General features: G+C 27.6%; 2 protein-coding genes across 2 annotated transcripts; both read left to right on the forward strand.

The window, feature by feature from the left end:
* The first annotated feature begins 9,143 nt into the window (after positions 1 to 9,143).
* On the forward strand, positions 9,144 to 10,107 carry LOC145956446 (uncharacterized). The gene is made up of 3 exons (XM_083072045.1): positions 9,144 to 9,204; positions 9,277 to 9,894; positions 10,025 to 10,107. Exons 1-3 carry the CDS (start codon positions 9,144 to 9,146, stop codon positions 10,105 to 10,107), a joined length of 762 nt encoding a protein of 253 aa, XP_082928171.1.
* Positions 10,108 to 11,867: 1,760 nt separating this feature from the next.
* Positions 11,868 to 12,932, forward strand: LOC109800584 (uncharacterized). The gene is made up of 2 exons (XM_020361365.3): positions 11,868 to 12,053; positions 12,202 to 12,932. Exons 1-2 carry the CDS (start codon positions 12,020 to 12,022, stop codon positions 12,591 to 12,593), a joined length of 426 nt encoding a protein of 141 aa, XP_020216954.1. The 5' UTR covers positions 11,868 to 12,019; the 3' UTR covers positions 12,594 to 12,932.
* Positions 12,933 to 13,292: the final 360 nt, after the last annotated feature.

A 13,292-nucleotide genomic window follows, 5' to 3' on the forward strand; every position in this document is an offset into this window, starting at 1 on the left:
TTCGTCGTGAACAGTAAATCAGCGGAAACAAACACTACCTTATAAAGAAACTAGAGTTAAGAAAATTCCAAAAAAAAAATCTTTCTTATAATAATAACAGATCAAATATTATTTCTAATCGATTAGAAAATTCATCGTCAAATTAAGATCAAATAATTTTCAAAACGACACTTTCATAATTAATCCACGATCTTGTATTCAATACTTATAATCCTAAAGATAGATAATAAAAAAAATAAAAATTAGGGTGCAAAAATAGTAAAGTTTAATTTGTAGTGTAAAAAATAGGATTAGCGGTAAGCATCTTAATTGTTGAAGAAAAAAATAAAAGAGAAAATTAAAAAAAGAATAACCAACAAATAGTAGTTAGAGAGTAGAAAAATAAGAGGTGAATGAAAAAGAAAGTTTTTGGAATAAAATTTATTTAAAAAAAGTATTTAGGAAATTTTTTAAAGAAAAAAAAAAGAGAAGGGAGATGTATTTATTAAAAAAGGAAGTGTATATATAACATGTCTTGGAATAATCATCTCATTTTTCTCTCAATTGTTTAAGGGTTAAACGTTTTGGTTCACTCACTTTCTCATAAGTAAGTGTCTCACCACAAGCTTGAAAGGTGACTCAATCACTACTATTTATTTTTGAATACCTACAAGGATCACAAGGTCATTCTTTTGGTTGCAATGGGATCGGGGAGAAACAATATTAAAGTGAGATTGAAGAAAGAAAAGGATAAACAAAAGGCTAAAATAATGAAACAATTTAGAACATTCTTTTAAAAGTACAAAGGAAAAAGTGGAAATAATAAAAAAAAAAAATTATTATATTTCTGATCCCTGTAATTTCATAAATTTTATCTTTTAATTTTTGTAGTTAAAAATATTTTATTTTAATTTTTATATATAATTTTTGTTTCCTTTTAGTCTTTATTATCTATTTATATAAGGATTAAAAAATAAAATTTATAAAATTGTAAAGATAATATATATATATATATATATATATATAAACTAAAATAGACTATTTTTATTTATAGAAACTAAAACATAAAATTTATAGTAACTAATTAAATCTAAAGAAAATTAGAACTAACTTACACTATACCTTATTCTTTTCTTTCATTCTTTTTATTCTTTTCCTTCTCCATTTTTTTCTTCCTTTATTTCTTTTTCCTTTTTCTCTTTCTTTACTATACTTTTTTTTTCCTCAAAATTTTCTTTTTCCTTCGCAATACAAGAAAACTTTTACCACTTTATAATAAGCTAACTAATTCATACCTTAAAACGGGTACATCAGTTTTAATTCCAAGAAAAAACATATGATGTAAAAAGCTTAGAGAAGGTAAGTAAGAGATATAATTTAATTGATGTAAAAAAAAAAAAAAAAAGAAGATATAATTTAACAAAGTCTGAAGTTAGAAGGAATGTCTAATTTACCATAATCATGTTCAAGCAAGCAAACAAATTTTTAATTTGACTTAGGAATATCATAATATGCAAGTTCTGGGAGGCATACACTTAGAAATAATCACACTCAAAGAAATTCCATCGAAATAATACTCATAAAATAGGTTCAAACATCAGGTTTAGGAGCTAAAATTAAAATGAAGATCAAGAAGAAAAAAAATATTTTTGATGATTATCATAAATGCTCACAAATTAGTCTTGTTTATAAATTATTGTAAATAGGATTCACTACAATTGCCCAAATTCACTTCTAACATGAAAGAAGTTTTTGTTAGGCACAACCTTAGTAATTATATTATATGTGTTTGTTGATTATGAGTTTCAATAAATTAAAGTTGACAATCTTTCTTTTGAAACAAGGTCCCTAAAAAAATGATGTCTAATTTTAATATGTTTTGTCCTAGTTAGAATGCTAAACAAAAAAAAATTTCCGAAAAGTTTATAGAAGTAGTGTTATCACACCTAATAAGTAAGTTTTCAGGTTCAATCACATAGTTTTATGTTTTTGTTTCATCCAAAGGATTTGAATACAAAAAACATTAATTTCCCGCAATATATATATATATATATAGGTTGGCTCAAAACTTAAACATCACTAAAAATAAATCTAATATTTTCAAATCTCATGGCACCCCTTTATAATCAAAATAAATCTAAAAACATTTTGTGGATACATAAATTTACCTATATTAATTTCTTTACCTTGTCTGGTGGAGGAACTTTTAATGGTCAAGGTGCAATTGCTTGGAACCAGAATAATTATGGAAAAGACAAGCATTGCAAAAAGCTTTCCATGGTAAACAATGTGTCCATTTTTTAATATTTCAATTAGTACCGTATCAAGAATTTGAAACTACTTGATCGCATGTTCTATATTTTCTAATGTCTTTAAATTGATAAAAATATATTTTTTTCATAATGGTAAGTTAATTTTATAAAAGTGTCATTTTCAATTGGATGACAAAGGAGAAAAAAAAACAGGGAGATGTGTTTTGATTTATTTCATCAAATTAATGATTTAATGTATAAATTGATTTCATTTAATTTTCTTTTTTACAGAATTTCAGTTTTAGTTTCCTCAATAATACGATTATCCAAGACATAACATCAAAAGATAGCAAAAATTTTCATGTCAATATTTTGGGGTACAATAATATTACATTTACAAATTTTAATATTGTTCATCCACATCTAGTCCTAACACTAACGGAATTCACATTGGAAGATCAACTCAAGTGAACGTTAAAATAGTTATTAAATGATTGTTTTAGTTTATTAGAGACATTATCATATACTTTTTAGTTCGACGAAAATTTTATTCTTTTCCTAAAGATTTCTCTTATAAATAGAAGTAGAGAAGGAAGTAGTTAAAAAAAACATAAATTATCATAAAATTATTCTTCTAGATAGATCTTCTAAAAAGTAAGGTGTTTAAAAAATTTATTCATACAAAAATAAAAGACTGACACAGATATTATAAGTCAATTTTTTACCATCTCAAGATTTCTTCTGTAAAAGAGTTAAATGAAACAAAAGTTTCACGTTTTTGAATTAGAGACATTATATCAAAATGATGAATCGACGTTGATTATAATTCTTAGCTTTCCAAGCTAACGATGCGGATTCGATTGCTGCTATTACTAACGTCGCTTGGGAAAATATCCAAACGAAGAACCTGTTGAGGGTTTTACAGTTAGAAATTGCACACTAAATAACGCAGATAATGGTGTGGGGATCAAGATTTGGTCTAATACTCCATGAACTACCACAGTTACTGAAATGCATTTTGAGGACATCAAAATGGTTAATGTCATGAATCTTATCATTATAGATCAAGAGTATTGTTGTCCATGGAATCAATGCACCAAACAGGTAATAAGATTTTTAATCATTTAACTACAAGTTAATAAACATGGATATTTTGATTTCCAAAACAATTATACAACAAAATACTCACCTAAAATACTCAATGACTATATATTTTTTTTATTTTGAGATCTATCACGTTATTGTCAGAAAATTTCCTTAACTGTTACTTCTCTTTATTTGTGTTTCAATTATATGCAAAGTTCATCAAAAGATAAAATAAGTAAAGTTACCTTCAAAAATATTATTGGAACTTCTGCAACTCAAGAAGGAGTCGTTTTGATTTGTAGCAGTGGTATACCATGTGAAGATGTAATTGTTAGTGACATAGATTTAACATTCAATGGAACCTTACAGCCACCAAACTTGCCAATGTCAAACCCTTAACTCAAGGGAAATCACTACCATTGATAAATTCCCTAATGCCGAATCATCCATATATAGTTTAAAATATAATGACGAATTAAGCATACTCTTCATAGCAATAATTTCTCTTCAAATTTATATCTAAAGAGGATGATTGTCAGTTGTAATTAATCCTTTGCAAAATATCTTTTTCTTAGTTATGAACCTAGTTTTACTTCACAAATAACATCTAAAATTTAATTCAAGTTTAGGATGTCATGTATTATTTGGAAAAACTACATTTTCTTCTTCCGATAAATAATGTTGTTATGCTTCAATTTATTTTAACATAAATAATAATTTCAATAACATTAAACAACTAATAAAACAATTCTCAAAACAAAACAAATGAATTTACAAAACTTTATTGTTACACATTGTTGTAATCCTACAAACCCTTGATAATATACATATTTAATTTTTTTTAGTGGTTATGCATTTAATAATTATTACAAAAATGAAACAAATCAAATAATCCACAAAAAACCATTTAGTGAAAGGAAAACAAAAGAGATGGTCAACAACTAAAAGGAACCATAAAACAAAAATGACATATTATAACGGCAACAAAAATGGATTATGTGCAGTGCCTAAGTGTAAAATTTTAGAAGCAAAAATTAAGAGGGTGAAAACTACAATTTAGATTAAGATAACAAGAGTTAACATTTGATTAAGGAGGCTAGGTGAGTTAGTGACGCAGCATGTATGACTATGAGTGTTGTAAGTCCTCTTTTTTCAAGTCTCATAACTTTTTTTTTAATTATAAATCTAGTCAAGACTACATCTTGCAAGCAATAAGATGGAAGATATATAAAGTAGTTTAAATATTTTTTTAGTCGTCATAAAATTTTTATTTTATGTTTTTGTTCTATATTTTTTTCATATATATAATTTTGGTTCTTATAATAATTTCTCTATATCATTATTTACTGATGATGTGATATCTATTAGAATTAATTATATTTTTCATCATTTATTTTACGTTCATTTTTACTTTTGGTCCTCAAAAAAATATTTGACCAGTAATAGTCTCTAAAAAAAAATCTTGTTTATTATTTAGTCCCTCTAACACCGCCAAAATTTTACCAAAAAAAAACAACAAATATTTACGGAGTGAGATGAATAATAAAGAATAGGAATCCATCGTAAGAAGAACAAGTATAAACCCAAATCCACTCAAAATTAAATAACTAATACAATTGCAACAAAGAGCCAAAATCAGATAATTAAAATCAGAAATCCGTAATGCTTACCTTCTTCCTCACATGTCCCCTCCATCAACAACCCAATTCCGCAAATCAAAGGCAAAGAAGTAAACATCAAAAGACAAAGATAGGGTGACAAAGAAAGAAACATCGTGCGCTGTCAACTTCCATTAACATAAAATTTGGTTAACCTTAAACAAAGTGTGCTTATCAACTTCAGAGCAGGGACTAAAATACGAACAAAATTTTTTGAGAGACTTACGACTAGTTAAATATTTTTCGAGGGACCAAAATCAGAACTCAACATAAAATGAAGGACCAAAAACATAATTAATCTCATATATTGCGATAATTTTTTTTAATATTTTTAAATAATAAAAACTAAAATAAATATATTATAATATATAGGTAAGACTAATATCAAAAGTTTACAATTTCATAAAGAGTATAAAAATATCATTAAAGACTAAAATTGTGAAATAAAAATTTATAAAGACCAAACCTTAATCCCCAACTTGATGTTAGATTCAAATAAAAATGAACTTAGTTTATTTGCTTATTTATTTTGGGGAAAGGGGAGTGCGAGTATGGTGTATCCATCCAATTTTCTTCTTGAAATATGACAAACGTGAATTTTACTAATGTGCAAACATATTAACAATGCTTTGACAAATTTCACTTACAAAGGAGCTTTTGGGTTGGTCCAAACGCCAAGTCATGTGCATCTCTTCTATTAGCAAAGATATATGATGTTCTTGGCTTTTTGACCAAAGTGGGGTTCTTTTAAAAGTTTATTACGCAAATGAGGCTGTTTTGCAAGTATTTACGCCTTTGGGGTTGTTTACAACGATGTCGCTATGGGCAGTGTTTTAAAACCCGGACCGACCCGGCCGGTCGGACCGGTTGGACCGGGAACCGGTGGTCCAGCCGGTTCGAATCTGAAGTTGGATCGGTTATGCAGTCGACCCGTTTCAAACCGGATTGAACCGGTCAATTTTTCGGTTCAACCGGTGAACCGGTGGGTCAAACTGGTTCAACCACTTTTTTTTTATTTTAATTTTTAATTTTTTTAAGAGACCATAAATCACAAAAATAATAATAATAATTGAATCTTTTAATGAAAAAGCAAGGAGTCTTATAAATATAACAATGACTACTTGTTCTAATATATTTGTTTGCAATATATACAACTTAAATAACTTTTATAGTATATTATTAATTTTAAATTATATATTTAATAATGCAATATCTATGTAAATATTACATATATTATTTTGTGATATTAATTGCAAGCATATTATATATGTACATATTATTTATATTTTTAATTTGTATTAATATACCGTTTAACATGTAATTTTTTTATGTATTTTTTTACAAAATAAAAATAAAAATAATTTTAAATAAGATAGAAAAATTAAAATTTAAAATAAGATATGAATTTATTAAAATTTATAAGTATAAAATATATTTAATATAAATATTTTTTAATAAAAATCGAGTCATGCGGTTCAACTAGTGACCCACCGGTTCAACCTTTGACCCACTGACCCAGTACCTTAACCGGTTCGATGACCGGTCCGGTTTTTAAAACTATGGCTATGGGTCATAGCGACACCGGTGGACACGTGGCACATTTTTCTTTTTTGTCTTGGTTAGGCTGGAATGAGCCACATGAGTGTCGCTATGGGCTAGAACAGCACAGTTAATGGACTAACAACACTAATGTAACCCATAGCGACACTCTTTAAAGAAAAAAATTTAAAAAAAAAATAGAAATGTAAAATAAAAATAAAAAATCAATTATTTATTATATATTTATAAAAAGAAAATTGTTTTATAAAAAAGTAATTTTAAATTAAATTATATGTATTTTTTAAAAGAGGCGCTATGGGCCATAATACCACACGTTTTGTATTTTTTATTTTTGCAATAATGACGTTTTATTTTTAATTTTGCGTTTTTATATTTATAATTAAAAGTACAGAAACTAACTAATTTAAATAAAATTATATTATAATATTTTAAATTTTAAAAAAATTGTGGAAAAAATAAGTAAATAAAATAAAAACTTAATTTTAAATAATCACGTTTTATTTTTAATTTTTCGTTTTTATATTTTAATTAAAAAGTACTGAAAGTAAATAATTTAAATAAAATTATTTTATAAATATGTTAATTTTTTAACAAACAGGGGAAAATTATTTATTTTTTAAATATTAAATAGGTGTTGATATGGGCAGCGACACCATTCATTTTTTTTAAATATTAAATAGGTGTCGTTATGGGCAGCGACACCATTCATTATTTATTTTTTAAATATTAGCATTTCATTTAAAAAAATTAATTTTAAATAATCACGTTTTATTTTTAATTTTTCGTTTTTATATTTTAATTAAAAGTACACAAAGTAAATAAATTAAATAAAATTAATTTATAAATATGTTAATTTTTGAAAAAATTGGGGAAAATTATTTATTGTTTAAGTGTATTAATAATAATTTTATAATTTAATTTAAAAAAACAGGGCGTAAAAAACGTAATTAAATAAAATTTAAAAAAATTAAAAAGTGGTGTCGCTATGGGCAGCGTCACCACTTTTTTATTTTTGTTTTTTAAATATTTACATATTAGTTTAATTTTCAGAAATATGTTTATTTATATATTTATTTAATATAAATTTTATTTTATATATTTATGGTTGAATTAATTTATTTTATTTTTATGTATTAAATAGTTAAGAAAGTGGCATTAGGGTGACTTTAATTATTTAATTTTTTTTTTGAAAAATTATTTTGTTATATTATATAAATTAATTATAATATATATTTGATTAATTATTTTTTCAGCGTTTCATATTTAATAAATTTTCATGTTTTGAAGTTTTTTTTTAATAAATAGAAAAAAAAACATACAGGAATAATAATAAAATTTATATTATAAAAATAAAAATAAATAATGTCGCTATGGCCCATAGCGACACTGTGTCGCTATGGCCCATAGCGCCTATTACAGTATATATACCCCTCCCTGCAGTTACGTTTTGTTCACATTTGAAATCATCAAAAGTATATATATACTCCTTCTACAAGTTACGTTTCTTTCTGATTGAAATTTGTGAGTATAAATTTTGTGTTGTTAAAATATAAATTGTAGCTATTTGTACTAATTAATTTTATTTTTTTTTGCAGATATTATGGATCAAATGATTGCTTATATTTACACTGGAAAGATGTATGAAGGTCCTGAAAGCGTAACATTTGATGGACCAAGAAAATGAATGTATATTAAACGAGGTAACACTTTGGATATATTAAAGAGAAGGATTCACAAAAAATTTGGTCTTAACTCAAATCAAGTGATATTATTTGTAAGTTACAGATTTTTAGTTTCACAAGGTGATAACAACATATATTCTTCATTGGAATTGAGTGACGATGATGATGTACAATGCATGATAGAAGCATTTCAGAGCCAGAATGCGATGCCAATAATGGAATTATATGCCGAAATAGGTATGCAAGAATCTTCAACTTTTTCATTAGAAGATCACCTTTGATCACAAGAGACGGAGACGAAGATGAAGATGACGAAGCAGATGAAGACTTTCATGTTTCATTATCATATGAAAGCATTGATGAATCCAATGAAGATGAAATTGATGATTGTGAACCATCTGATAATGAGGTGGAGCCGGATGCTATTGTTAATAGTCCAATGGTTGAACCAATTTCAATGTATCCATCTACTGAAGGTAACATCTAAAAATTAAATTTGTGAATAATTTGTTATTTGTTTAAAATAAATTGTTGAATTTGATTTTATAGAAAGTATTAAAGTCATTATTATTAAAATAGGTGGAAGTCAATTTTGGGGTAATTTACCCCACTACACTAACATCAATTGGAATCATCCAGATGAAGAAGATATCCCAGGGATGGATCTGCGTAATACTTGGTCAATTGGCCAAGATTTATATGTGGGGTTGGAGTTTGAGAATAAAGATGCGGTTAAAAATGCAGTAAAGCTAAATGCAATGAGAATGCATCAAAGTTTTTATGTGGTTGAGTCGAAAAAGACCAAGTGGGTTGTTAGATGTCCAAATGCACATGATGGATGTGGATGGTACATGAGAGCAATTGAGTCAAAGAAATCTGATAAGTGGAAAGTGACTTAGTGGGGTGGACGTCATATGTGTTTGAACATGTCTTTGTCACAAGACCATGCTAAGTTAGATTCTGAGTTAATTGCATCATTTATACAAGGTAAGTTCTGCAAAATTTATAGTTTATATTAATAATAATTTATCTTACTGATTACTAATATTTAATATGTAGGAATGGTTAACCAAGATCCATCAATCAAGATTAGCCTTATCCAAGAGAGAATAACATCTCAAACTGGGTTTAAAATATCTTATAGAAAGGCTTGGATAGCGAAACAAAAAGCAATTGTTAACATTTTTGGAGATTGGGAAGAATCGTATGCTTATTTACCTCGATGGCTCCAATACATGAAAGAAATTGCTCCAGGATCATTTTATGATCTGTGTCATGATGAGTTTTTTGTTGGTAATCGTTGTGATCGTGGTTACCGTCAATTTCACAGATTATTCTGGACATTCAAGCCGTGTTGTGATGCCTTTAATTTTTGTAAACCGTTGATACAAGTTGATGGCACTCATCTATATGGCAAGTACCGAGGTACATTGCTGATTGCTACAACACAAGATGGTAATAACAAGGTTCTTCCTCTTGCATTTGCTGTGGTTGAAGGAGAAACATTACTTGCGTGGTCGTGGTTCTTGTCTCATTTGCGGTTACATGTTACAAATAAAGAAGGGATATGTTTAATATCTGATCGACATCGTAGCATTAAATCGGCCATTGACAATGAGACAATTGGTTGGAGACCGCCAAATGCATATCACAAGTACTGCATTAGGCACATTGCAAGTAATTTTAATACTCGATTCAAGGATGTGAAACTAAAACAAAAGCTTGTGAAGTTAGATACGTATTGTTATTTTAAATTTTTTAATCATTTCTAAAATTTTATTATGCATTATTTATAATTTGTATGCAGGGTATACACTGTGTAAACACATTTTTTATCGCAATTTGCAAAAGTTTTGTGAATCTAGCCCTGATGTTGAAAGGTGGATATGAGCGATTTCAAAAGACAAATGGAGCATGGCATATGATGCAGATGGTCGAAGATATGGTCATATGACAACAAATTTGTCTGAATGTGTTAACAAGGTTTTAAAGGATTGTAGAAATCTCTCTATCATTGCATTAGTTCGGTCGACTTATACCAGGTGCGCTGAGTATTTTAGTAATCGTGCTTTAGCCGATGTTTCATCTGGGAAAGTTTTCGTTTCAAAGTTGGTTGAAGCTTTGCAAAAAAATCAAGAAGAAGCTTGTTCCCACCAAGTTTGTAAATATGATGTGGAACTCCCTCTATTCCAAACATGTTGTGAAACATGTATATTTTGCAATGTCAATAAATCATCCTCAATGAGTCCACATGTGACACGCATAGCTGTAGAAGATAATGTCATCTATAACAAAATATAACAACATATTATTTCATACATTATATAAAATATAAATAAACTAATATAAAAAATTGTAATATAACACTAATAACCTTAAAAATTTTTTTAAATAAAATTAAATTACACAGAATTAAAATAAATCAATTTAAAATAAAATAAAAAATTATTTGTTACACAGAATCAAATTAAATCAATTTTAATTTTAAATAAATTTCTTATTTATTTTAATTTTTTACATACAATTATTTGTTAAATTAATTTATAACGAGTTTAAAATCATTACAGAAAAATAAAAACATTATATAAATAAAATTAAATTATACAGAATTAAATTCAATAAATTAAAATTTTAAATATTTTTTTTTTAAATTAAATTTTTTAAAATGGTATAAGCTATAGCGACTTTACAATCAGAAAAAAATATACTTAAAATAAAATAATTACACAGAAACAAATTATAATATATAAAATATAAATAAAGTCAGTTTTTATATAATTTATTTAAAATAATATAGCCTAGAATAATTACATAATAAAATTAATTAAATTACACAAACTAAAAAAATAAATATAATTAATTAAATTACAGAAACTTAAAAAAATAGAAAATACCTCTCTAACAAAAAATACTTCTGCGGCTCTGCGTATATCAATAAAATACAAATAACCTGACATAATAATTATAATATATAAAAGTAACTAAAAATTTAAAAATAACTAAATAATTTAAAATTAAATTAAACACAAAAAAAAAATGTTTACCTGATTTGGATGCTGGGAGGTGAAGGAGGCTCGCCTGAATGGGGACCAGCAGGTGAAAATACCCTTATATAGGGGTTAAAATATTTTTTTTTACTGTTTTACGCCATGTGTCAAATTACTATTGGCTAAATCCACAATAATTTGACACGTGGCTGGGGTTGTCAATTTTTTTAACCACCGCCACCATTTTTCACGTTTTATTTTTTAAATTATTAACTAAATTATTTTTTCCACATTTTAATTTATTTTATAAATTTCATATATTATATATTTTTCTTTTCTATTTTTTCTTTATGTTATATATATTTTTTTTTTTGTTTTTTATGCTTTTTAATTTTTAAATAAGTGGCGCTATGATCTATAACGACACTGTGTCGCTATAGACCATAGCGCCACTATTTTTGACATTTTTTTTTAAATTATTAACTAAATTAGTTTTTTCTACATTTTAATTTATTTTATGAAATTCATATAAATTTATGGCCTATAGTGACACTGGAGTTACGAAAATATCACGTATCATAGGTGTCGCTATAATCCATAGCAATACTGTTGTAAACTACCCCGAAGACGTAGTTTGTTACAAAACAACCCCATTTTAATAAAAATTTTTAAAAGTGCCCTAATATGGTGAATCACCCAATGTTCTTAGACCCAAGAAAAACCGCAGCATCCAATCAAGTTGTCAACCATAAACTCCCAATCAAAGACCCACCCACAGCACAATCTGGCACACTTATCAAACTTGATCAATTGCAATGTTCCCTAAGCGTTTTCGGGACCCCAAAACAGGTACCTTTCTTTTGTGCAGTACAGTAAATCATTTCAGCAGAACCCATGTTCTGCTCACAATGTGTTTGATGAAATGTATGAGACAGAAACTCGGGAATTTTCGTTTCGTTTCGTTGCATTTTCTTTATATACTCATCTACGAATGCAGGTTTTCATCTGCTGAGTTCAATGCATTCCAAGAAATACCTGAAAAATATTGGGCTGGAAAGCGAAGACTACTACTTTTTGAAACGTGTTGGGACGGGCTTACTTTGCACCTATGCCGTACTTGGGGCACTGTGGCTCTACAATGACAATTCATCACTGGGGTGGTGGAAACCGAAGGAGCATGAAGAAGCAGTGAAGGATTTCATTGCCAAGGGAAGGGTGATTGGAACCAGTATTGGTGCAAAAGTGATGGGTGAGAGTGATAAGGATGGAAACAATAACCAGAAGGAGCTGCAGGGCAAGAATTTTGATGAGGAAGCTCAGAAGCTGCGGTTGGGGATGAAGAATGAGGTCACAACTGAACTTAAGAAGAAGGGTTTAGATGTTGAATGATTTGTACAGTGAATGCCGGTGTCACTCCCCATGAATCATGATACATGAACTGATTGCATGTTAGGAAACTTATGCATGCTACATGGTACGTAAATAACTTGCATTTTTCTGTGTTAGATTAAACATGGAATGATGATAAAAGGGAAGGAATAATCAGTCTGGTCTTCTTTGTTGGTTGGAAGGTCAGTTTGTTTGCCCCAGCAATTTCCCTTGTGTTAGGCTTATAATACTTTTCTTGTGGTGTTTATTTTGATGTAATGTTAGTATCAATCAACTACAGATAATTTTAAACATGAATTTAAAGTAATTATTATCAAAGAAGTTAATAATTTTTAATCATATGACAATTCACACTCGATATTGTGGTAATCGTTTTTTGTAAGATCACAATTGATTTTATAGGAAGCCAATCTAATTGAATTTATTTAGAATGTATTAACGGTGTATCAAAATAAAATCATTCTAATTATGAAACAATTATTGCATGAGTATAAATGGTGTGGGATTAAAGGCTTGTTATTGTCTCGCTTCCCATGTTGGATTAAAGGCTAGTAGAGTGGTGTGGGGTTGATCAAAATTTGTTAAGCCGCCAGAACCTATGAAACCCGAAGGTATAAAATGAAGAATCGAATGTCCAAGGATCAATTACAAGTTTTATCTATTTAAAAAAAAAAGTAATGAATATGGTCGATTTTGGGT

Source organism: Cajanus cajan, chromosome 3, assembly GCF_000230855.2.
Source record: "Cajanus cajan strain Asha chromosome 3, NIPB_CcT2T_4, whole genome shotgun sequence".
NCBI classification, from domain to species: Eukaryota; Viridiplantae; Streptophyta; class Magnoliopsida; order Fabales; family Fabaceae; genus Cajanus; species Cajanus cajan.